The following is a 25,083-nucleotide window of genomic DNA, read 5'->3' on the forward strand; positions in this document are numbered from 1 at the left end:
AAATTTTCAAAATTTTCTTGGGGGAGGACCCCCAAACTCCCATCTCCCCAACCCTCCCCCCCACGTCGGCCTTCGTAGGTTGAAGGCCACCGGGCATACATTCAGTCCAGCTACTTTTCAAGAGGGCTAGACCTTCGGTCCAGCATGTTAATTTCCTAAGAGGCGAACACTGATCTTACAGTAAAATGTAAAATATTATATAAAGCTGCAGTGTGGTGAATATACTCCTTTATTAACAATCATTTTGCAATAAATCCTCTTTGCTATCATGACATTTACTTATTTACATTATCTTCATATTCATGCTCTTACACTGTAACTTACAGCTTTTTATTTGCTTACACTTGATACATCCTTGGGCAAAAATGGATATTGCCATAAAAAATTCAAATAAAATAACATGCACTGTGCAGTTAATTGTTAATAATGATTACATCAATTTATGAACCTCTTTCTTCAATGTCTGACATTATTATGCTGAAATCATCAAACTTATTTAGGACAGTACATGTTTACATTTTAATTAGTTATAAGGATTTTACTTCTTCCTAGTCAGCACATATCCCAATCTAATTTTCTACATATTCTGACAGATAAAATGACTAAATAAGGCTGACCACATAAAATGTTCTCTGCACAGGAAAATCTTGTTTATTTGTTTCAGTTCATCTGATATAGAATTCCTTAACAAAATAATGATATCAAATATCACAGAGCAAATATACAAAAATATTTCACTCACTAACACAAAAATCTCACTGCAACTTCCATCACACTATCTAAAAAATGAAAAAAATGTTAACAAAAGGTGTATAAGAGAAGCACTGCCTCCAATATTGTAAAATTAATGCAACATTGCAAAATATATACAAACTGGAACCATTGAAAAAGAAGATACAGGAGTTTCTTTAGGTCTTCTTCATTCACAGTCAGTAGGCTTTGAACATGTGAGAGAATTAAGTGCATCACTCTGGTGGGTGAAAAATGCCATCTTGACAACAGTGACATGCAATATCATTTTAAGGCATTTTGTCCATTTTTTACTATAGTTGTTGAAATGTGAAAGAATATGTAAAAATGACTTTGAACCTTTGTTTCTATAATTATATGGTCACCACTAAAGCAGATAATACAAATTTTGTCTGGAATATTTTCCAAATTTAATTCATTAATTAAAGGGAGTGGTTTGGACCCCCCTGCAAGAGGCTAGTTTTCACATCACTCATTCGTGCAAATTTTCAATTTTTTTTTTTACATTGTATGCATCTGTCATATTTATAACATTCATGATAACATATATATAAAACACGAAAATATTTAGAACCAATTTTTTTTTATCAACACCAAAGATTCTTTTAATTTAATTAGTAGCAAGCAAGAGGGAAGTTAGATGGATTCTGGGTGAAAAACCAATGGGAGGGGGAAGGGTTAGGAATAAACACAAATTCTCATTTTAAACCATGCAATGTAAAGGAAACTGTACAATACAATACAATACAATAGATTTATTTCATTTCAGGAAACATTAGCTTTGCAGCTATTCACTGACTGGGTTAGGACATAGTACATTTCTACAAATAATGCAGTATTTACACATTTAGGTTTAGTAAGATAGTAAATGATACATCTATTTATGAAAAATACACAAATGCTAGACATAATTAAATGTGAAAAATAAACAAACATTTAACATACAAAGTTCAGTAAATAACATTAAATAATGTAAACATGTTGTATATATTATTACACACTTTTGCTAAATGCATATAGGTTACGCAAGCTACATTTACTCCATTAAAACATAGTGCCCATGGTGAGCTTAGCTATCCTAAGCATTCAAAACACTATAACACCCCTTATGCCTGTTGATGTTAATTGAGAAGGTATTGAAGGGTTAACAGAAAAGTAACATGATAAAAGGAGTATTTTGGGATTATTTTAAAAAGAGACAGCAAAATGTATTATGCACTAATGCAAAAGTCTTACAAAAATTGGGTAAAATTCTGCAAAAAATATCACCTTTAGTACATTTTGCAATGTGTAAAGAGTAAAGTTTTTTAAAAAGATTTGAAATTTATTATACAAAGTTTGATCATTTTTTCACTATCTTTTGACTTGTGTAATGTGTCTGTACTGCAAATATCAATATGAAAGATGATATACTGTTTCTCATCAAATTATGGTTATGTTGTAAAAATAGCAAAACAAAACAAAAAATACGGTTATAAAACATAAATAAATCCAGTTTCTGGAGAAATTATCAGATAACAGCCATTGCAGCAAAAGTTCTTGTGTCTTGAAATCACAATATCCTTGAAAATCTTCCAAATTACCAGCAAATGAAAAAAAAGAAATGAATATGTCAACCATTCACATGAAAACTGTTCTGAAATGTCATCAGGGTAACTAATTTAAAATCCAAAATTTCAAAAATCTTTGGAGTAATGCTGGTAGAAAAACTTTTATGACATTATTATTATTATTATTATAATTACCAAACTTGCAACCCGAGGGTTGGATAATTACAATCATTGCATCATAGTTGTTTAAAACCATTAGTAAGTAAGAATAAAGGAATATTAAAAGACATATGAAAACAAATTTAAAACAAAATAACTAAAACAGGGCGTCAAGTTATAACAGACCTTCAGAAAATAGGAAAAATGTTTTTAAAAAATAAAAAAATAGGAATTTTATCGAAAAAGTATAGGAAAAATAGGAATTATTCTAAAATAATGATGCCTTCCCAACACCTCTAAAGCCATACACATCTTTAATTGTAGTAAATAACACTATTTAGTGTAGCAACAATTTATCTAACAAATTTACAAACAACAACATAAAATACTAGAGGCTTTGTCACACCTAGCATAAATAGGTACATATATGTACGTATGTATTATATGTGATCAATTATATGCAAAGTTTGAGGCTAGAAATCATCATTTTCAGGATATTTAAAAGATTTAAGCAGCGTATGGAATTGTTTTTTAACATCCCTAAAATATTTATCCCCCTCTGATTACATGAACATAACCAATGTTTGTCACCATATGAATAATTTTTTCTTATATGAAAGTGGTGAACACTGACAGTGCTTTAATTCAGTTCTGTGCAATAATTATAAAATCCACTTCATATGTTGTGCTTATGAAGTCCAAACAATGTCAACTGTCAAAAACATTTTTTTACAATTAAGACAACTTTTTTATCCTTACTGTAACATGGTCCTATCCACTTGATTTTCGCACTCAACCTGTATTTTAGTAACAATGATTCCTCCTGTTAACTTGAAGACAATAGGCCTACAAAGTATAATATGTGCTTAAAAAACTACTTTGCTGCCAGAAAAAATTGCAATCAGGCCGTTTTCTAACTGAAGCTGTATTACAGTTATAAATCTTTTCTGTAATTTTGAGATTCATAAGTAACAAGGTTTTCCATTAATGGTCATTGTGGCATCAGAGCCCAAAATGGGATTTTTCTTCAACTTTGATGCAATATTACATAGTACTTACCACCATAATCATGACCAATTTTAATTATGCACTGCAGGTAACACAGATAAATGGAAAATGTGATTAGCAGAGGTGTTGAGGCCCATGGAATTCATAAAATTGCCAATATGTGAAAAGTGAACATTTCAAAAAAAAAAAAAAAAAAAAAAAATGCATGACTACAAGGAAAATAGTCTGATCAGGCTTTTTCTCTCAAACTCGACCTAGTTAATATCAGGGGCGGATTTAGGCCGTCTTCTGGGTCTTTCGGAAGACGGTCAGATTTTCAAGTTTCATTGACGGGTATCTAATTTTTTCTGTCGGAAGACGGTCAAAAAATGGAAGATGGATCAACAGAGATAATGTAGAAGACTGTCAGAAAATATCTCTGGATCCGCCCCTGAATATGCACATGCATATTAACAAAAAGGATCCAAAAAAGCATAATGTTTGGAAAAAAAGGTTTAAAAAATGGAAATAAAAGTCTATCAGTTAATTCTGAAACTTGTATATGGCACCTGTTAAAAAGCCACTCATTGATCATTTGGTTTTAATTTTAGGTCGTTTGAATGTCTCCTGTTCCCTTAATGAACATTTTGTTCTGTAGTCTAAGGTAATGCAGTCTACGATTTGGTTCATTTGATATACTGATGCACTGAGCCGTCTTTCACTCAGTAGTTCAAGTTTACTATGTTCACAAGCAGCGTCATATTCAAGATCAGGATAAATTATCTTAAGCGCTCTTTCTTGAAACTTTTCTACTAGTGCAGTCAATTAATTCCTTAACCCAGAGTGCCAGACAGGGGCAGCATACTGTATTCTAAAACTGGCCTTATGACCGTCTGGTAATAGGTTACAAGCTTAAGGTCATCAGTTGTAAGGCCTGCACGTTTCAGGTGCTGTAGGAAATAAATCCTTTTGCTTGATTTTTTTGGTGATTTTATCTACATGTACCTTTCATGTGAGGTTATTAGAGATTTACACTCCAAGTAATTTTCATGATTCTAAAAATTCAATATCTGTTTTGTCAATCACGAGCTTAGGGATATCTGCATTCTTGCGTTTAAATGATATGGCCATTTGTTTGGTTTTTTTCCTGTTTAATCGCATATTGTTTGTCCTAGACCGGTCGTATGTTGTAATTAGCAATTTCCTGTAATTTACTTTCATCAAATTGTCTAAGGATCTCAGAAACTGTTGTGTCATCCATATACTAGCTTATGGCACAAAGGTTCACCAGGAGGTAGATGTAAATCATTTACCATCAGATCATAAACACAGACAAAAATCATAAGAACCTTTACAAAGAGATATGCAATCATGATCAATATCAAATTTTATCTATAATAAAGTTTATCAGAAGAATCTGCATAATCATCCTCGCTTGGGAGATAGGGCAACTATCCCTATGATCCAAAGTCGTCGATGAATTTTTGCATTTCGTCCAGATCAGCCTTATGAACAGTGGGCTTTGTCACCTCAAGGGACATCAGCATATCACTCTGGAAAACAGAAACAATAGTGGCAGAAATTAGAAAACAGGACAAAAATCATATACCCACCACAGCTACATTAGGTACATGCATGTATATTTTTATCTCATGAATGTTTATCTTGTTGATTTCTAGCTAGAGGCTTTTTAACACAGTATATGCCTGATATTAAACTGAGTTTGCTTTATCCTTTCTTATGTCACACATAAAACTGGTCGTTTACTTACCCTATGTGACACCTGGCAAATTAAAGGACCAACCTAATACTTACAGTACCACAGATGCAGTGCGATAGTTTCATGCTATTTCGATCTGTACGATGTTTAACTTAACAATCACTATATCCATAGCTGTGACAAAGGCCTGACACAAACTTCTCCTCCATACTTACCATAGAAACAACAGGTTCAAATAATTTATCTCCAGGCACATCCATCCAGTTCATTTCCACAGCCTTGGGGTCACCCGGGGAGCAAGGGGTCAAGAGGTCATTGACTATCATATCTGGGTTATCCCGTGATGGGCCTCTTACCTGAAGATGTGAAATAAGCCCATTGTTTGATAGCCAACTGAACTGTAAGCATCTCTTTAAAAGACATTTCATCTGAGACTCTTGTGGCAGACTGCATTTTCCTTTGTTTCTTGCAACAAATGTTCTTGGGTTAATAATTCATAAGGTATCTTTCAATCACATTAAGATCACTTTCAGTCTACTTCTAATTTTTATGATAAACAAGGGGAAAAGAAACCTGCAAGGTCTGTGTCTTGTTATGACTACACTAATGCAAATAGTTTAGAGCACATAAATTGTGTTTTCACTTTAAAGGTACATACGAACCGAGCATCGGTGGAGTCTGGATTCCCAGTAACACATGTAAACCACTTCTACTAGATTCTTATATGACTCAAATAAATTTGACATGCCAAGGGAAAAACTGAATAGATCACTCGATGAGCCATAAAAGACCTTTAGACTGCTCCTTTCTTTAAATTTATGGTTGTAAATTTAACCTACTTTCGTGACCTACTTTCCTGTCCCATTGACATACAGCTTAGAATGCCAGCAGAAAAATCATTTTCGGGTAAAATTATACAATGCCTTCTGGTAATTCTCTTAGTTATACTACTTGAAACTATATGCTGGCATTTGGTTGGTTTCTGTGACAAAAAATTGACTTTGTATGCATCTTTAAGTTTCATTTTTAACTAGAAAAGCACTCCAAGGCAGCAATTTTTTCATTATTATTGATTATTGATTGATTATTGATCCAGATCACCACCCAAAACTAATCATCTGTTCCTTGGCCCACTTCTGACAGTTCCTGAAAATGTCATCAGAATCGGTCCATACCTTTTTGAGTTATGTTGATGACAGACAAACAAACAAACAGGGGTGAAAACATAACCTCCTTGGTGGAGGTAATTATTCCCTGGTTTCTACAATAAACAGGGATCAAAACAAAAACCTGGAAATTTTTACTTCAAATCACTCTCACCTGTTTGAAATGTGTGGCAGTCTGTACTTTCCTTAATGGCTGCATTAGTGCGTTTTTTACTACTGTATTGATATCTGCTCCAGAGTAGCTAAAATCAAACAATAGTATATAGATATTAGCAGAGCAAAAGTAAGCCAGTCTGCAACATTGATACCGACTCCATGCCAAATGTCTGTAAAGAAAGAATTATAAGGAAAAGTGTCAGGTCAGAAAACTTTGTCATTTTCCTCAGTTAATACTGGTCATCTAGGGTGGTTTCTTCTTTGAGTTTGAAATTTTTAGACCCTAATGTTTCAAAACTGAAGTGGGCTAAAACAATTTAGGCAGAGATAACTTGAAAAGACATTCAGGTACTAGAACTTAACATATATATATATCAATATAGACTTTTATAGTGCTCAAATTTCCCCAGTTTTGCATGATTTATCATTTAATAAATTTAAGATTGTTTGAATGGCTTCACAAAAGTTCACACGGACATTGACAGCTTACCCCTCAGTTCTCAGTCCTAATTCTCTGAAGTTTTCTTGGGTGAGAGAGTTTGGGGTGTTCCCAAGATGCAACTGAAACATGGTGGCTCGAGCAGGGGCTTCTGGGAGTGGGATGTAGATTTTTTTCTCAAAGCTAGCAAAAAGCAGGTCAATATGCAGTTATTCACTTAACTTGCAGTAATGTTGTTTGGTAAACAAGTGTGTGTGCATGTGTGCACATGTGCACGTGTGTATGCAAACATTCCATGTGTGTGTGCATGCATGTGTGTGTATGCATGCAAGCCTTCCATATATATATGTGTGTGTGTGTGTGCATGTGTGTGTGTGTGTGTAACTGCCTACCTTCGCATTATAGCAGAGTCAAGCAACCAAGGCATATTTGTGGCTACTAACACAAAAATTCCTTTGCTATCATTTCCAACACCTGAAATGTTAAGGTCAATTTTCACATTAACATTCTCAATAACTGATAGAAACAGACTGATAGTAGACTGTGTGCATTCCTTCAGAGAAAAATTTAATTACTGAACAAGAAAGAAATTTTAGTGAGTTACTTGCAACACTTTTGCACAACTAAGCCTACTATAAATATGAAAGATTGCCTATTAGATGTTTGATTCTGATGCAATAAAATCTTAAAATAGTTTTCTTAAAATATAATTGTGATGAAATTTAACAAAACCTTCAAATGGTCTTTTAGAGTATTCTTGGGCAAACCAAAGAATCTATAACAAATCGAGTCCGAAAGTTCATTGGTCCGAAGGTTCATTGGTCCGAAAATTCATAGAATTTTCATCAGTTTTTCAATAATAAAAAGGTTCATTGGTCCGAAGGTTCATTAGTCCAAAGGTTCGATAGTCCAAAGGTTCATTAGTCTGAAGGTTCGATAGTCCAAAGGTTCATTAGTCTGAAGGTTCGATAGTCCGAAACGTTTTAAGACGTTCATCAGTTTGAAGAATTATAATTACAAACGGAATCTAAGGGTACGTTCCCAATCAAACTATCGTTCTACGTAGATTGATCCAACTCCACCGGGACTCTCACTGAATGCAATCAGAATATCAATCCTCAAGCTGCTTGGGGGTGATTACGTAACCTTCGTGTGAACTCCGCTTCTAGAATCTTTATCATTTCGTTTTGAGTGCAACCAAAATGCACATGAAAATTATCCATATAGGTCGTATTGTTTCCGTGAACTACTCCTTACAATATGGGGAAGTTTGGGGATATGCAATGGCTACCCATTCCAACCAATGAACACCATACATGATTCATATGAAATATTGAATAAAGATTGGATAAAATGAGAGAACGCCTTTAATGACATTTAACTGAATGGCCTGTGGTATTAATTTTTGAATCGTATAAGAAACTGATAAAAGTGGTTTCACGCTCCATCAAGGCTTCCTTTAAGTGCACACTGTATATTTTCAAAAGAAAAAAAAAAAACAGGTGTTTCAATTATGAAATTTTTTGGATTGCGGGAGAGTCCCGTTTTTCTAGAGGCTGATTGCGGTCCACGTCCACCCTGTACTCATGAATACCAAGCCAACAGTTTTGTAAAAATCAGTGATAATCGACTTTTCAAGACTGGATGAATAGGTCAATGCAAGAAAGCCACTTTACAGACAACTCCACCCTCCAGCGATCATAACCGTACCACCAGCGTGAGCGTGGTGGAAGACATAGGCTAGTCCCGACCCATCTAGTACGGCCTCTGCTGGTTCCGCGTCATGGTGGATACAATTAACCGTTACCGTTTCTTCCCCTAGACTAAGCCAGATGAGTTGCAGGAGAGGCAGCCCTAATATGTTATTTCTGATGTTATTATTGTGAGGAAACGTTTTCAGAGTCATCTGTAAGTTGATGGGGAAAGTACATGTAAGTATATTTGTGATTTCATTTAATTTTTGTCTACTGTTTTTCATTTCTTTTTTATTCAGGAGTTTCTGTGTGTATTTACCTTGATTATTTAATTTAAGCTCTTCGTATAATTATTTGTTTTCTCTATTTCTGTAATTATTTTATTTCTGCAACTGTCTTTATTCAGTTTTTAGTTCACCATAATATAGATCAATAAACTTCTACTCCCATCATTTTGAATTAGTGGTAAGCAGGTGTACAATACAAAAATGAACTCGATATACCGCAGACACAAACCACATGTATGATATATTATGTATCTGTTATGGTGAAAGATAAATCTACATATGTAAGTAACTGTCAGTTTAAAAAAAATGTTCTGGCCCCCGTTTCACAAAAAAATAGGTAATGAAACATCATGTCTTGTGAAACTTTTGAAATTTTAAACCTCCTTTTCTTGAAGAGTTTCTCGTGCGTGTCGACTACGGTAAGCACACCAAGCTACGACTTTAGATTCTTTGTGAAACACTCCTAGTCGACTGCAGCGTAGTCGACCTAGCTAGGCCATTCAGCTTGAGCTAGTCAACTACGGATTTAAGATTCTTTGTGAAACGGGGGCCTGGACATGCAACAGCAGACTATCTGTTATGAAAAAAAAAAAAAAGAAAATGTTGGTTATACAGACATCTCATCAATTACAGAACTATACAAACGTAATTTCTTTAAAAATATTCTTACATTCCAAGAAACCTATCAGTCAGTTAAAGCTCTGCTCTGATAAACATCTCATGGTAGCTTTTCGTCATAGAAAAATACCGTTACAACAGAGATATTAATCATATTGTGACAACACTGAAAATGAATATCTTTTCATTTTAAGTGGCCTTATGTTACACTGTCCCCAGGAAAAAAGTTCATAATCCGTATTTCTTTATTAGCTTCCGCCCTTCAGATAAATGCGTCTAGTGATAAAGTACTGTTAGTACTGACTGTGATATTTAGTACGCATTATCAAACCTGAAATAATTCAGCAGAAGAGATAGATTTGGGAACGGTAGGCACAATAGCTGTAGTTATATTAATCTACTTTTTATATACCAATATAAAGACTTACATATCACTTCAACTAAATTTTCTAAAAAAGAACCGTGAGACCACAATGGTCTTAATTAGAACTATACTATACTACACTGACTAAATATACTATACTACACTGACTAAGCTACTCTAAAACTGTACTATAGTTCCCATGGTGTAAGCCTTTCGAAAACGAATCTGCTGAAATCAACAGTGGCGTGTTGAATGTCACATTAACACGCGCTGCTTAATGGCAAAAGCAGTAACATCGGCCTAGGTAATTCTTCACGACGCGTTCCCAATGAAACTACTGTACAAGGCAGACTATATAGGTTCTGGTAGACAGATCGATCCAACTCGGCGGGGATTTTTGATGAATGCAATCTAATTAACACCACTCTTCTTGTTTCTAGCGTACACGCATAATTACCAGCTTTTCTGCATTATACTGAGCGCCAGGAGGTGAAGAGTTGAATCTGCTGTGAATCTGCTGTAAAATTGAACCGCCCCAGCTAGTGCGATGCGTGAATCTGAGTGCGCCCTTAATTTCATCTTATCGCATGGCTATACAAAAGACATCAAAAGGCTAACTCCAGAGTATAATTCAATTTTGTCTTACCACCCTGTCCCAAATATGTATGAAGATGTATCTGTAGAATATCTTTTTTCAACCAAATGCATTTTGCAACCAGTCTGTATCCACCCCAGAGACAGCCCCAACCTAAAAGCACCAAACTTAGGGCGCATTCCCACAGATTTTAGATCAATCTATCCCCGTGGGGAATCTCACTAGATTATTGTCAGATAATCTGGCTTAAATGTCCATCCCGCCTACTACAAGCTGTAAGGGGGTAATTAACTTTCGTGCCCTCTCGGCTGATAGCTATTAAGTGTGAACCCCCAGGGAGTTAGGTCGATCTAGTTGAATCAATGTAATCTCTGGGAATGGGGTCTTAGAGAGGGCCCATTCACATTCCTGATAATACATTTATCAATCCCCAAAGTTTAAGGGAGCATTCAGATCCAGACACTGTACCAGCTGGATCGATCCAACTCTGCTGGGATTCTCGCTTAAATACAGTCATTGTTATAAGCTTGATTGTCTAACATGCCTCCCTCGAGCAGCTAAGGGCTAATTACCTTTTGTATGCACTCAAGAGGGGCGTGTCAGACAATTGAGCTGGTTACATTGACTGCACTTTACCAAATGTTGGATCGATCCAGTTGGTACGTTGTTTGCATCTGAATGCCCCTTCCTCAGTCCTCACTGGCTAGGGCGCACTATAGTTAATTACCCCCTCACAGCTTTTAGTAGCCAGCTAACCTGACAGTAATCTAGTGAGACTCCCCACTGGGATAGATCGATCTAAAGTCTGTGGGAATTGGGTCAAAGACTCAAACAAAGTCAACGATGCAGTGACAGACTGCATCCCAGTATTCCTCAACTGTACGCTGGCCGGCACGGTATTCGGCTTTAAGCCTCTCTAGACAAGTTTCCAACCTCTTCCATTTAAGTTTTCTTGGGTCTGGGGCATCTCCTCTTCTAGCTCCTGTTATGGCCCGCTCAGTTTGAGCCTGGAGGTCCTTCACGTGGGTTATGAATCTCCACAGGGAGGGATGACGCGTACTGATAGCGTAATTCAATGCTCTGTGGAAACCTGAACAGACAAAATATAAAAACAAACATTAAGAAGTCATAAATTGGGCATATTTGCATATCATTGCAAAATATTTTAAAGCTGTACAACAGTACAAGTTACTACCGTGTAGCTATTAAGTAACAAATCTACTGGTACGCGCAAGATCGATAACTGATTTAATTCTCGTAAGATTACCATCTGCCCCCTTCCTTATGAATAGGTATTACTTTATTAATACAATGCAACCGACGTGTAGCCGCAAGTTACAAGACAATGTGTGATTACGCACAGCAGTAGGAGGCCGCTACCGCTCCCCAGCAAGGAGTCAACACAGCAGCGCGTAACCCGGGCTTAATTAGAGGTTATTGGCTGTCCACTTATGATCGGTATTGTTCGTCTTGATTGCAGCACACTTCCTACTCACCATTGGTTCGCCCGCCTCTTCTTCAAATGCTCTCTCAAACCTTTCCTCAGTCAGCCGAAAATGGAAACACATTTATCTGCCAATAAACTACGTCGTTGATGTATTATTCGGCATCATTCTACAGTGGGTCATAAGGCTCTATCTATAATTTTTTCGTCTCGCATTTTACCTGATTAAGCTGACGCTAGAAAACTAAATTTAATGAATGATTTTCTCTCTTCTCTCTATGATCAGAATTCAAATTCTTCCAACCTATACATTACTTAAATTATGTAAAAGTTATCGATTAGTTGCAAACTATGTTGTTGTTCGCACAGCTTACCCCCCCCAACCCCAAAAGAAACAAAAAAAAAAACATCCGTTCCGACATCAGTGTTGCATTACTCTTAGGGATGTGATGAATCAACTGGAGTGTAAACTTGGCATATAAACAAAAAATACAAGCATTTACGAGAACAAACTTTTCCCTTACTAGGGCTTTAAACTCTGACATAAAAATTGTATCAGAATACGGTAATATGCTAAAAAATATCAGCTAATAGTAATATATACAGTTTTGTGCAGAGAAGATGACATTACAGATATGCTTACTTCAAAAATGATTAAGCTGTCTTACGTACGACCCTTAAGAGGACAAAAGAATTGTGTGAAAATTCGTAGGCTAAGGGACAATGCCGACTTATGTACATCTTATACACATCTTACGTACATCTTACACACATGCAGCGATGAGTAAGAAGGGGTGGGCTTATGCAAAAAGGATGATGGCGGGGTGTTTCTCTCCTTACGGCAACACAACCATGTGTGAAAAGAGGCGTGATATATGATCCCGCTTAATTGTGGGTTGGTTAGAATGGGACGTTTAAGAGTAATTTACATTGATTTATTGATTTCTTGTAAACGATACGTACGTTTGTCAACGAATCGGTAATACGTCACGGTATTGTGGTCTATAATAGTGCAGGTCCAGTTTCCCACTAACTGTGATGCAACCCCTGATTAAGTGAGAGCTTTTTAAAAAGTGGGACTACCTTTATGATTATTGACATTCAACTGTATGATATGAGAACAACTATTTAGCCAAGACACCGACTCCCCCCCCACCCCACCACCACACACACACACATTCCTTGGCGTTCGGTGAAATTTTTTTAGTATTTAAGAGGGGGAACGGTGCCATTTGGTACGGTTAAGAACTATGATACTGCTAGTCAAAATTCTAATTTCAAGAGGGGACTAGTAATCAGGATTTCCGGTCAAGCAACTCCAAACATGTCGGGGTGGGACGGTTTGGGGGTACACCGTACAGTTGTACAAGTTAATTTATGAAACTTTTTGTGTTGATAAAATTACATCATTTTTATTTACTTTTTTTCTATAAATTATATTTTTATTTTTCATCAAACCATTCTCAAAATCAATCCCAACAGAGACAAGGATGCCCAGTCAATCCTTACCCTCGCCAGCAGTTATGCACGCAATTCTTCTTCTAAAAGGTGTAAGGCATTTTTTTTCAAACAACTTGTTTCTTAAGCTCCGCCGACTTTAAAATTGCCAAAAAAGGAAAAAAATAAATAAAACTGAAACCAAAAATAATTTTGTTTTTTTCACCGACGTCTGACTGATCATACTGTTCAATCGGAATAACATAATCGCGAAAACTCGTAAGAAGTTTCACGGCACTCTCACGTCACATGACTGCCTACAAGTTTAACGAAGGCCATTTGTGCCAAGGTAAACGCTTGGTTCATTTCCTCGAGCTTCCGGTTTTTAAGCCAATCAGTACTTCGTTTATATTTTACACTACACGTATGACTACATGTGTCAAATTAATGCAAAATGGCGGGAAAGTGTGCTGGAGTAGCCATCTTGATTTAAGCAGGAATTTGACCACTATTGTGTGGCTCAGTTTATAGTGAAGGAGGGACCAAAATTATTGTGCAAAATGGTCTGACCGGTCAGTGTTACAGATGTTTTAGGCAATTTAATTGACTGCTTTCTGTCGGAAATGAACATATCAACTGCACAACTTGCGTCACGTGTAGAGAGTTTCAAGAGGGAACCAGCAGCATAAAGAGCAAAAAGCATGTTTTATTATTATTATTTTGTAATTTACAAGAATGATTTGTAGAATTGACATTTATTTAGACAAATAAAACATTGAAAAGAAATTGCTGTTTTTGTCCATTGTTTAATGTAGTGTTGAAAGTGAATAACCAAAAAGTCATGATTTTGAAAAATATCTTTCATTTTTCACCCCCCGCCGACCTCTGTCAAATATAAAAATTGTTTAAGAAACAATTAAAAAAAAAACTGCCCAACTCTCACTGAAAAGTGCGAGTGATGCAATGTTACCATTGCATGGCAGGTGCTCACTGGATTTTTCTGAATCTGAGGGCATGTGCCAACAGATTCGTCTGCTGGACATGCCAACAGACTGGTGAAAATGTGCAATGCCCCACCTTTTTCCCACCTTTAATAATTATGTAGAGGATGTATTATGGACATCTCCCTGTGTACAGATTTCTCTTTCAGAACTTATCATGGAGCCAGTTGGGCCCCTGGGCCCATGGTATGTCAGTACGCATTTCACAATCTGTTACACTCCGCTCTTTTACTCCTTTTCATAAAATTGTTAGGGTGACTCCCGTTAACACCCAACATAAATACATAATTATTAAACATAGCGAATAATTTTACTTTTCAAATATATTGAATTTATAAATAGGTTTAGGAGTGACCTTTGACTTATGTAACCCTCATTGGGTAGTGCGAGTGATGCAATGTCTAGAAACCATTGCATGGTGTGCCGTCACTGGATTGTAAATGAGTCTTCTTGCTTTTCTTTCTTTATTTTTTTTTGTTCATGTGATGGAATGTTACCCCAGAAAATGTTGAAATGCATATGATTACTTATACATTTACAGGTATACTATGACCTCGCTTTTATGCAACTTAGCGACTGCATTGCGCATAATTTGTTAATTGATGGTTATTATCGCTAGGAAATCTCCAAACATGAATCAGTTTTAAATTATCATCAACCTGAACTTTAAGCGTTCCTCTCGAGTTAACGCTGTTACTTGACTACTGCCACAGGCTTAAAGCGTGAATATCACTGTAACACTACCTTTGTTAAACGCACAATTACTGGCCAGTCATTATCGGTGGTGGGGGTGGGTTAACGCTGTTGTATTTCAATATTTAGAGCCTGTGCCTGCTTTCGCAAGTGAGACCTAACTTAGCGCCTGCATTGCCTCTTAATTTGTTAATTGATGGTTATTATCGCTAGGGAATCTCCAAAATGAATCAGTTTTAAATTGTCATCAACCTGAATTAAAAGTGTTCCTTTCAAGTTAACGCTGTCCTTGTTCTGCTAGCTTGACTACTGCCACAGGCTTAAGGCGTGAATATCACTATCATTACCTTTGTTAAACACACAATTACTAGGGGGGCATAATAGAAGAGTCTCCTGAAATTGCACAGGCAAATTCATCATATTCAGATGTGAGTGTAATGCCTGGAACACTTCCACAGAGAAGAAAAAATGTTTACCTTTTCTCATTTGTTTCTTTTTTCTATCTGTAGCTACAGTCATGCATATTTGATTTCATTTTCAATCATTGTTTTTACTTATGCAATATGTTTGATCAGTATATTATTTAGTCATTGTTTTTATACAGCTATTAACAAAAGTTTAAATATGTTTAATTTATTTTCTTTTGACAGCCTGTTGAGATTGTCCTGCCATTTCAGGGAAGATGCAGTAGTGGATGTTCTGGCGAACCTTTATTAGACAAATACCCACTACTACAATCTGAAATATCCGAATTTTTGCAATGCGAATTACGGGTGAAAAATCCCGATTCGGTTGTCTGGCCACACACAGCAAAGGGAAACCGAATCGTGCACTGAAAATTCAGGTGGAGGTTCCGGTTTGAAGAATCGCGCATGCACAGAATCCATGAAAACAAAAATATGTCGCCAATCATTGCTCTTCTCGCACTCAGTTTTTTTTCTCGTGTGTTTGTTTTTGGAACATCAAATTTAACCCAAAAGTCGTCAAAAGGAAGATTTAAGTAAGATCTGGAAGAATTTGGCGGATACAAGAAGGAGAATAGCTGGGTTTCGATGGAGAGTGTGGGTCCACTGACCTGGCATGTTGCTTTTCTTTCCCGCGAGATTTGCTAGTGCATGCACAGTGCGATCTAAACAGGTGGCCCTTCCGGTAAAGTAACCGAATCGCTGGAGAGAATCCAGCTCGCTAGTAGGATTTTTGGAAACCGGTTTACAAAAATCCTCATGCGTTCAGACTACCGCAATAATTCGAATCTTGACCTAATTCGCTATTTGACCGGTTAAATGACTGCAGTGTGAACGGGGTATTAGAGTCACCTTGGAACAGTCCCCCATAACAATTGTGCATCTTGGGCTTGGCAATCTCAATCAGTTTTGTAGGAAAGGAGGATTGGTACCAGTGGATTGACAAAAATTGACAATTGACAGTTCAGTCACACTCACCTATAGTGGCATGTTGCTTCGAGTTACCACATTTATTCTAAGATTGCTGAATTAGCAGAGAAGATGACATTACGGATACGGATAATCTTACGTATCGCACATTTAACATAATTACAGGGTAAACACAATAGGCCACAATGCTTTGCGTAAGTCAGCTGGGTTACGGGAAGTAAGTCGAGTTGGCCTCGTTTGAGGTGATGAGTGACAGCCTTAATTGCCACCTCTCCCTCTACTGATGCTGCTGAGCGACAGCGTTAATTGTCATCTCCCAAGTCCCCTCCGCTTATCTGATTCTCTGCCCGACTGCACACAATCATTGTTCATCTATATGGGGCACGCTTTCATTGTATTCGTCCTTTAGGTAGTATTTTAGATAGTATTTTCTTTCATAACGATGTCTTGGTTCTCAAGGCTCAGTTACAATATAAAATGTTTCTCCTAAAATTGTTTCAATAGACGTTTTTGCTGCGTATATAGCACATAGTTACTTATTTTTTTGCTGTTAATTGTGTTGTAAATTTCAAATTTCCCATGTGTTGTCGATTCTGAATGTTAAAAATAAAGGATCCATAATCCTAATAAAGCCAAGGTCCCAACTACGTTTTGGACGCACGGTTTTCAGGTTACTAGCGTCCGGCTAGGACGTAGCGAGATCGCACGTAGCGGCTGTTGATCATGTCAAAAAGTTTCTACGCGCTGTTTGCGTCCTCCAAAAGTCGCACGATGGACGTGCTCCTCACGCACGAACTCCCACGTTTTCCCCATTTTTTTTGGCCGTAGACCACACGTAGCAGCCCGTACGTTCGGTTGGGACCTAGGCATAAGACGGCGTATTTTACGTTTTTCCTTGAGTCATCAATTTCATCTCAAATTATTACATTGAAATGCTCACACTATTATAAATTTTGAACATATAATTGATTGCAGTTTAACCTGGCTTTGCCCTAACCTTTTAACATCATTTTCGATCACGAAGAACAACAGGGGCCGGGTAATCTATCCAAACACGTTTTTCTTTCTTTTTTTTTTTTACTTTTAATTATGAAGCGGCGCGGAGTATTCAATTGGAGATTAAGACAACGACGATAATATCCATTGACTCGTACATCAAATTAAATGCTTGTAGAAAGGGTTTTTAAAAGGATTTTCTAAGAACATGGAGTCGGCTAAAAATGGATGATCGGAGCTTAAGCAAGCATTTAAGGAAGATAATCAACGATCATGGTAATTGCGTGTAATCCACGTGCCCGAGTCCCTTGTCGAAAATCTTATCGAAAATCTCAGTCTACCTGTACTTTAGAGTTATTAATCTAACTTACGTGGCGGGTAAACTCTGATTAAACGTGTCACCAAAATCTTTTGTTCGACTTAAAATGCCAAAGTCAAAGAAGTGCCACGTCTTACTTGTAATTTTGTCATCTTATGTGACATTTTGGCTTTACGGCTTATTTTGATTGTGGTGAAAATTTTTATCATTTTTTACCGCAATTCATTTGTCAGAAGTAACCTTCATCGATAACTACATCTACTTGCTGACCTAGCCAATCTGTTTTTATTGCACTTTTCTATTAGTCTCTGCCAGTATGGTTATATAATGTTTTCCAGGAATCTGACCGGCTACCATTACCAATAAATATGTTACAAAAATTGTTTTTTGAAATTTGTTTGGTTTGGTGCATGTAAGGTTGCTCTGCCAAATTATACATTACCGATACGGGCTGTCACCAGTACCTTCTGTTTTTTTTTTTTTTTTTTTTCGATTTTATAGCAGAATATTCTACCTATCGCAATGAGTGAAATGTCTGGCATTTATTCATATAGCAAATATTCTTTTATGACATTATATTCATACAACTTATTCAATCCAGATTTAGTTCACGTGTATCTTGATGGAATGCTTTAAGCAAGCAGTTTTTTAAGAACTTTATTTTAAATAAATGGTTTTATATTCCCATCCTTCTGCTGAAACGAGCAGTTTGCTTATTGTTTCATGAATAAAATAATGAATAAAAACCCCTTCTCCATACAATGTTCTTCGTTTGATAATTATCCTTGTGGAACAGTGAACGAAAATAAAGGCAGTCTCAAGAAATATGTTGATGGAGAGATAGGAAGAAGGTGATCTTATCGCAACTCTCAATTTACCTGTACGTTGCAGTAATTAAACTGTTAGCTTAACTGGCAGCTCTGATTAAAAGGGTCACCTGAAATTCTTTTGTCCGACTTAAACTTTCAAGATGTGCCAAGTTTTGATTTCAATCACGCTCCCTGCGGCAACTGCCGATACGAGACCAGCACCTGACAACAGTGATATTATCATCCCTAGAGGAAATCTAAAGCACGGAGTTGTCTGCTCGCCAGTTGTCCAAAGTTGGTAAGTTGATGGTACAGTTAAAAAATATACGAAAACCTACACCCTAGAATAGATCACAGAATTAAGGAATGTGCTTTTGTGCGACTACATGTAGCCCTACTTCTACAATTATTATTATCATCATTGAATAATAAGACTCTGCCCACCACCAATTAACTCAAACATTACAGAAAGAAGGTTCCGTTAAGATTTATACTGTTATGTTGTTGATGTGATCTGTAAGTTAGATGTTCATTACATAGTATTGGACGTTGCTTAAACGGGTTAAAAAAAAAAAAAAAAAAAAAAAAAAAACTCAAAATTAGAATGCGCTAAATAGGGTATCGACTAGTAAGCAAACTAAAATCAAGGATGGAGGGATGTGCTACAGAAACGGCATAATTATGGATAACTATTAGCACCTCTTTACTATCTAGTATTGTACACCATACTGACTCTTGTCAAAGCAGACACAGGCTCTATATATTGTAATACAATAGATTTAGCATATACCCCCCCCCCCTCAACCCCACCGATAATGACTGGCCTGTAATTGTGTGTTTAACAAAGGTAGTGTTACAGTGATATTCACGTCTTAATTACTATTTTCTCAAACAATTTTTATTTTTGACAGAGGTCGGATGGGGTAAAGTGAAAAATAGTGAAAAAAAGTGAAAAATACTTTTAGGTAACTCACTTTCAACACTACATTAGACAATGGTAAAAACTAAAACACAGTAAAGCAATTTCTGGACAAAAAACAGCAATTTATTTTCAATGTTTTATTTTTCTAAATAAATGTCAATCATTCTTGTAAATTACAAAATAATAATAAAAAAACATGCTTTGTGCTCTTTACGCTGCTGGTTCCCTGTTTAAACACTCCACACGTGACGCAAGTGTTGCAACTGATATGTTCATTTCCGACAGAAAGTAGTCAATAAAATTGCCTAAAACATCTGTAACACTGGCCGGGCAGACCATTTTGCATAATAATTTTGGTCCCTCCTTCACTATAAACTGAGCCACACAACAGTGGTCAAATTCCTGCTTAAATCAAGATGGCTACTCCAGCTCACTTTCCCGCCATTTTGCATTAATTTGACACAAGTAGTCGAACGTGTAGCGTAAAATATCAACGAAGTACTGATTGGCTTAAAAACCGGAAGCTCGAGGAAATGAACCAAGCATTTACCTTGGCACAAATGGCCTTCGTTTACAACTTGTAGGCAGTCATGTGACGTGAGAGTACCGTGAAAAAGAATTTTTGCGTTTATGTTATTAACAGTATGATCAGTCGGACGTCGGTGAAAAAAAAAAAAAAACAAAATTATTTTTGGTTTCAATTTTATTTATTTTATTTATTTATTTTTTTATTTGGCCATTTTAAAGTCGGCGGAGCTTGGGAAACAAGTTGTTTGAAAAAAATGCCTTACACCTTTTAAAAGAAGAATCGCGTGCATAACTGCTGGCGAAGGTAAGGATTGACTGGGCATCCTAGTAGTCTCTGTTGGGATTGATTTTTTACAAGAAATCAATAAATCAATGTAAATTACTCTTAAACGTCCCATTCTAACCAGGGTTTTGTCATGTTTGGGTCGCGTCGCAGCGTAACAGAGGACGATTTAATAGCCCACAATTAAGCGGGATCATATATCACGCCTCTTTTCACACATGGTTGTGTTGCCGCAAGGCGAGAAACACCCCGCCGTCACCTTATTTACATAAGCCCACCCCTTCTTACTCATCGCTGCATGTGTGTAAGATGTACGTAAGATGTCCGTAAAATATACGTAAGTCGGCATTGTCCTTAGCTTACGAATTTTCACACAATTCTTTTGTCCTCTTAAGGGGCGTACGTAAGACAACTTAATCGGTTTTGCTTTATCCGTATCCGTAATGTCACCTTCTCTGCACAAAACTGTATATGGAAAAGATGACCTTGATATTGGAACCTTGGAGATTCATAACTTGCTTTCACTCCTTTGAAAAGTAACTGCTTTGTTCTTTGTTCCTTTACTGTTGATAATATGATAATAAATACTCCTCTTGTCATTGTATGATGCTGACTCTGTTTTAATTTTCTTTATAGAAAAAGAATATAGATATCAAGATATCACAAGTATTTACAAAGCCTATGAATCATTTGAAAGGTAAAAGAATGGTTGAGAAATGCAATATATTAACTAGGATATTACCTAGGATGTGATGCAAATACAGTTCAGACAAGGGGCAAAGGAAGTTAGTATGGTGTACAGTACCGGACACTAAAGAGGTGTTAATAGTAATCCGTAATTATGCCGTTTCTGTAGCACATCCCCCCCCCCCTAGATTTTGGCTTGCTAACTACATGTAGTTGATACCCTATTTAGCGCAGTTTAATTTTATGACTCGAGTGGGTTTTTTTTATCGGTATAAACAACGAATAACTGTTGAACAAATCATGTGATTTTTTTCAGTATTCATTTCTTGCTATTACTGAGAAAAAAAAATTTGGCGAATTGAGTTAACCAGAAATCGGGGGCGAATCCAAGATTATGGGACGCGGAAGCAAAGCCGACCCCCCACCCGCCCCAACTCCCTACTTGGCGTTTGGTAAAAAAAAATTGTATTTTAGAGGGCGAACGGTGCCATTTGGTACGGTTAAGAACTATGATTCAGTTAGCCCAAATTCTAATTTCAAGAGGGGACCATAAATCTGGATGTCCGGCCAAGCAGGGAATTATATCGGAGGGAATGGAAACGGGAGGCGGGTGTGACGATTTCAAGCAATATCATTGGTTCTTATCAATAGAGAGCTGATAACAAAAGAACCCCATCTGTGTTAAAGGACAATGTTCATGTAAAAATCCATTTCTCGAATTTTGAAGATACAGCACTCAATCTATACACTAGAGGTATGTTTTAATCGATCCCCGCCATTTAAAAATTATAAAAACAATCTGTTAGTAGAAAAAAAGCGTTTTAGTAAACCTCACCTCAATATGCAAAAATGAAGCAACAGATCTGGGTCACGTGGTACTGTGACGACAATCACGATAAAGGTCTATGAGACTCAACTGAGCTGCATGGTGCATAAAGACGGAGAAGTTAAGGAAAGTTGTGTTGAACGGAGTTGAGGAATTTTCGTTATGCCTCGGTGTGTTGCCGTGGGATTCACCAAAATTGCAGCTCTCGTTGACAATCTTTCTTTGTCTGTGACGGTCTTCCGTGACTTACTTACTAACTTCGGTGACAATAGTTGCGATGCTCTAGATCATGGTCACCTCAGGTGGTTTAGATCATATCAAGAGCTGGTAGTCTTTCAGATTAACTGTCATCAGTTGGCAAACTTACTGATTGCTGATGCATTTTAAATGCATTGTAGTTGACCAAAAGCTCGTTTACAACAAACCTGTTAATTATGCACCGCTGCAATTCCCAAGCCAGGTAATAACAGGTATGAAACTCGTCTAGTTGGGCTTTCATATTTTTCAATATATCTCATTTATTTCATGGGGTTATTTTATTGGTATTTGTAAATGACGTTAAATATCAAAACTTAAACAATTAAGTTCAAACACGGTCGCGAACATTAATAAAAGAAATTGCTCTCAGGGTATCTTGAAGCTTCAGTGGAAGAAAACGTGTTGAGGAAAAACAGGAAAAAGAGCGTTATATTAAAGAAAAAATGGGAACTGCTATAATAAAATGGTTCGTTATCCTAATTCGTTTATGCTTTGAGGATTTGTTTCTGAAGATAATTTCATCTGAAATATTAAATAATTTAAAAGATTGATTATTTTATAACTTGAAACGCAAATTCTGCGTCAGTACGCAATTTTTTTTTGCAAATTTGTAAGCTTATAACACCGTGCTATAAAGATCTACTTAAGAAAAAAATTTGCTTGGGTAAAATTGAGTACGGAATGAACTGGAGACACTTGGCTTGTCATTAAGTTTACACGAAAATATGTCAGGTAACTTAATACTGTCTTTGAAAGAGTAAAGATTGAAAGAAAATTTTAGACAAACTTTGACGGGGGAAATACCTACAAAGAGTAATGGGCTATTTCGCCAACATCTTGTTGAAAATTTTACACTGCAATTCTATTCAAATAAGCTAAGGAACTAATTGCCAAATTAATACTGTCATCACATAACAGGGGGGTAACCAGACCTGCAAAAATTGTACGCACATATTTAAAAAGATTACAAGCACATACAGCAAAATGTCCTTCACTTACGCAAAACATGAAGGACAGCGTAATCACAGCAAATGTACCTCATATAGTAGCTTAATTTCCATTAATAATAAAATCATCATTTAAGTCAAAAATATTCTTGCGATTTAATAACTATTTTAATTTACCCAGAACGGCATATTTATTTTAAAGGCGGTTAACTGAAATATAGTTTTATGATTTGTTTGTGAAAATTGCCCATGTCACCCTGTTAGTTTGGAGGTCTAAGCTGGATCAAGTCCGTGTTAAAATTCCTATGAAGTTGTGCAGGAAAAATTCTTCCTTTCTTTCTCTAGCTCCTCGATAAACCTGGTGTTCAGATTTTATCTAGTACCCCCAGGTCTACGGGAGCTGCGCTTTGTAACTAACGCACAGGTAGATTTTTACCTGAGATAACTGGAGTAAAGCTTAGATAGAGAGTGCGTTCGGTACAAGCAAGACAAATTGAATGCCATTTAACCCTTTAATTAAGAGGTAAAGGAAGTTCCAGTTAGATGGATGATTAAGATAGGACTTGTAAAGGTAACGGGCATTGTTTACCTCAGTTTAATAAAAGTATGCAAGACAGAGTGTCAGCGGTTTAATAAAATAAATTGAATTTCACAAATAACATGGACCTCATATGCAATAATCAACATTTCCCTTAACTCATTCAAATGCAGTGTTTTATACAACTTGGGATAACCATAATGAAATGCTTGTTAAAGAAATGACTAGACGGGAAATGGTTTTACACAGCTTCACGAGGATTTAGACCCCTCGGGTAAGAGATTTGAATGAGTATAAACTTTTATCAGAAGCCAGAGAAGTCATCTTACAGGTAGACAATGCAGCTCAGTTTGACAGCTAAGCACGCTCTGTTCTCCAGTGGCTCGATTGTCGTCATTGGACCACGTGACCACGTAGCTCATTAACTCCCAGGCCGAGCAAATAGGACGTTTTTTAAAGCCAAAAATTTACAAAATGAGCTTTTAATTTGTGTATTTGGATAAAGATATCGTTAGTTGGGCATGTTTTCTGAAGAATATGTTCCGTTCAGGCCATTCTGACGGCATGAAGCAAACCCTTTAAGGCCACGTGATTTAACAGAGACGAGCAATAGCCAATCACAGAATACCTAACCATAACATGTGAGATGGGCACAGACGCGGATTTTTCTTGTGCACGTATGTGTACATCTTTTTCAGGAATTTGTACACAGTCGGTGTAAGGTTATCTATGTCGTTTCGTTTGACGAATGAAGAGGATGACCAGCTCACGAGTAAGGTAAAGTTCCCTTTTTTATGATGCAGAAAGCTGTTAAAACGTTAGTTTGAAGTTGGTCTCGGCTTTTTTTATCGGCGAGAAGGGGGGGACTGTTCAAAATATTCTTTAAAAATTAATTTTCGTCCAATATGTCTACATAATATGAAAAAATATATTACTAAAGAAATGAGGGACTGCAGGTAGGACAAAGTTAGGCTTCATAGGCTGTAAACATATATAAATACGCAGATGAAGAACACAGTGGATCCGGTCGTATCCGCCATCTTGAAAATAAAGTTGTAGGATTCTGGCAAATTTGCAAGTTTTTGGAAAAATGTGAGAATGACACGATGTATCGAGTATACATACAGAAAATCTAATACTTCTGCAATACTTTTGGGTGATAAGTTTGTCAAAATCTTTAAAAAATGGCGATAAATAGCCGTGACATGAGACGCGTTCAGTGATATCCCGAGTTTGATGTCAGCACACGCTATTAACACACCTTTCAGGGTTTTGCAGTTTACGGATCTTTGTACGATGAAAACATGTTAATGTTAGCTTTTATTTTACACCCAAATATATGTAGCGTGCATTGGGCTATATTGTTCAGATTGTCACGCAGCTGTTTTAACAAACGAACCATACTTATATTGAACTTTGTAAATTCGGACATTGGTCACGTGGTTTAGACCCAAATTTATGCCCATTTGAATTTGCACGTTTTAAGTATTTTTAATGGGAAATGATGAATTGACAG

The 25,083-nt window shown here is 36.6% G+C and overlaps 1 protein-coding gene across 5 annotated transcripts in view; it reads right to left on the minus strand.

The window, feature by feature from the left end:
* Window positions 1-211: 211 nt before the first annotated feature.
* Window positions 212-25,083, minus strand: part of LOC147762553 (vacuolar protein sorting-associated protein 4A-like) — a 125,646-nt gene continuing 100,774 nt past the window's right edge. For 4 of the 5 annotated variants that reach the window (XM_087011988.1, XM_087011987.1, XM_087011986.1 and 1 more), the window contains 5 exons: window positions 7,320-7,401; window positions 6,979-7,110; window positions 6,487-6,574; window positions 5,382-5,522; window positions 212-4,999 (listed from right to left, as the gene is read on the minus strand). In XM_087011988.1, coding sequence (XP_086868114.1) covers window positions 4,904-4,999; window positions 5,382-5,522; window positions 6,487-6,574; window positions 6,979-7,110; window positions 7,320-7,401 — 539 coding nt within the window. In that variant the 3' untranslated portion in view covers window positions 212-4,903. Of the gene's footprint in view, window positions 5,000-5,381; window positions 5,523-6,486; window positions 6,575-6,978; window positions 7,111-7,319; window positions 7,402-8,996; window positions 11,576-25,083 lie in introns of those variants that run through there. The other variant, XM_087011989.1, reaches the window with a different exon arrangement.

Source organism: Lingula anatina, chromosome 4, assembly GCF_051362555.1.
Source record: "Lingula anatina isolate TDL-2025a chromosome 4, LinAna3.0, whole genome shotgun sequence".
Lineage (NCBI taxonomy): Eukaryota > Metazoa > Brachiopoda > Lingulata > Lingulida > Lingulidae > Lingula > Lingula anatina.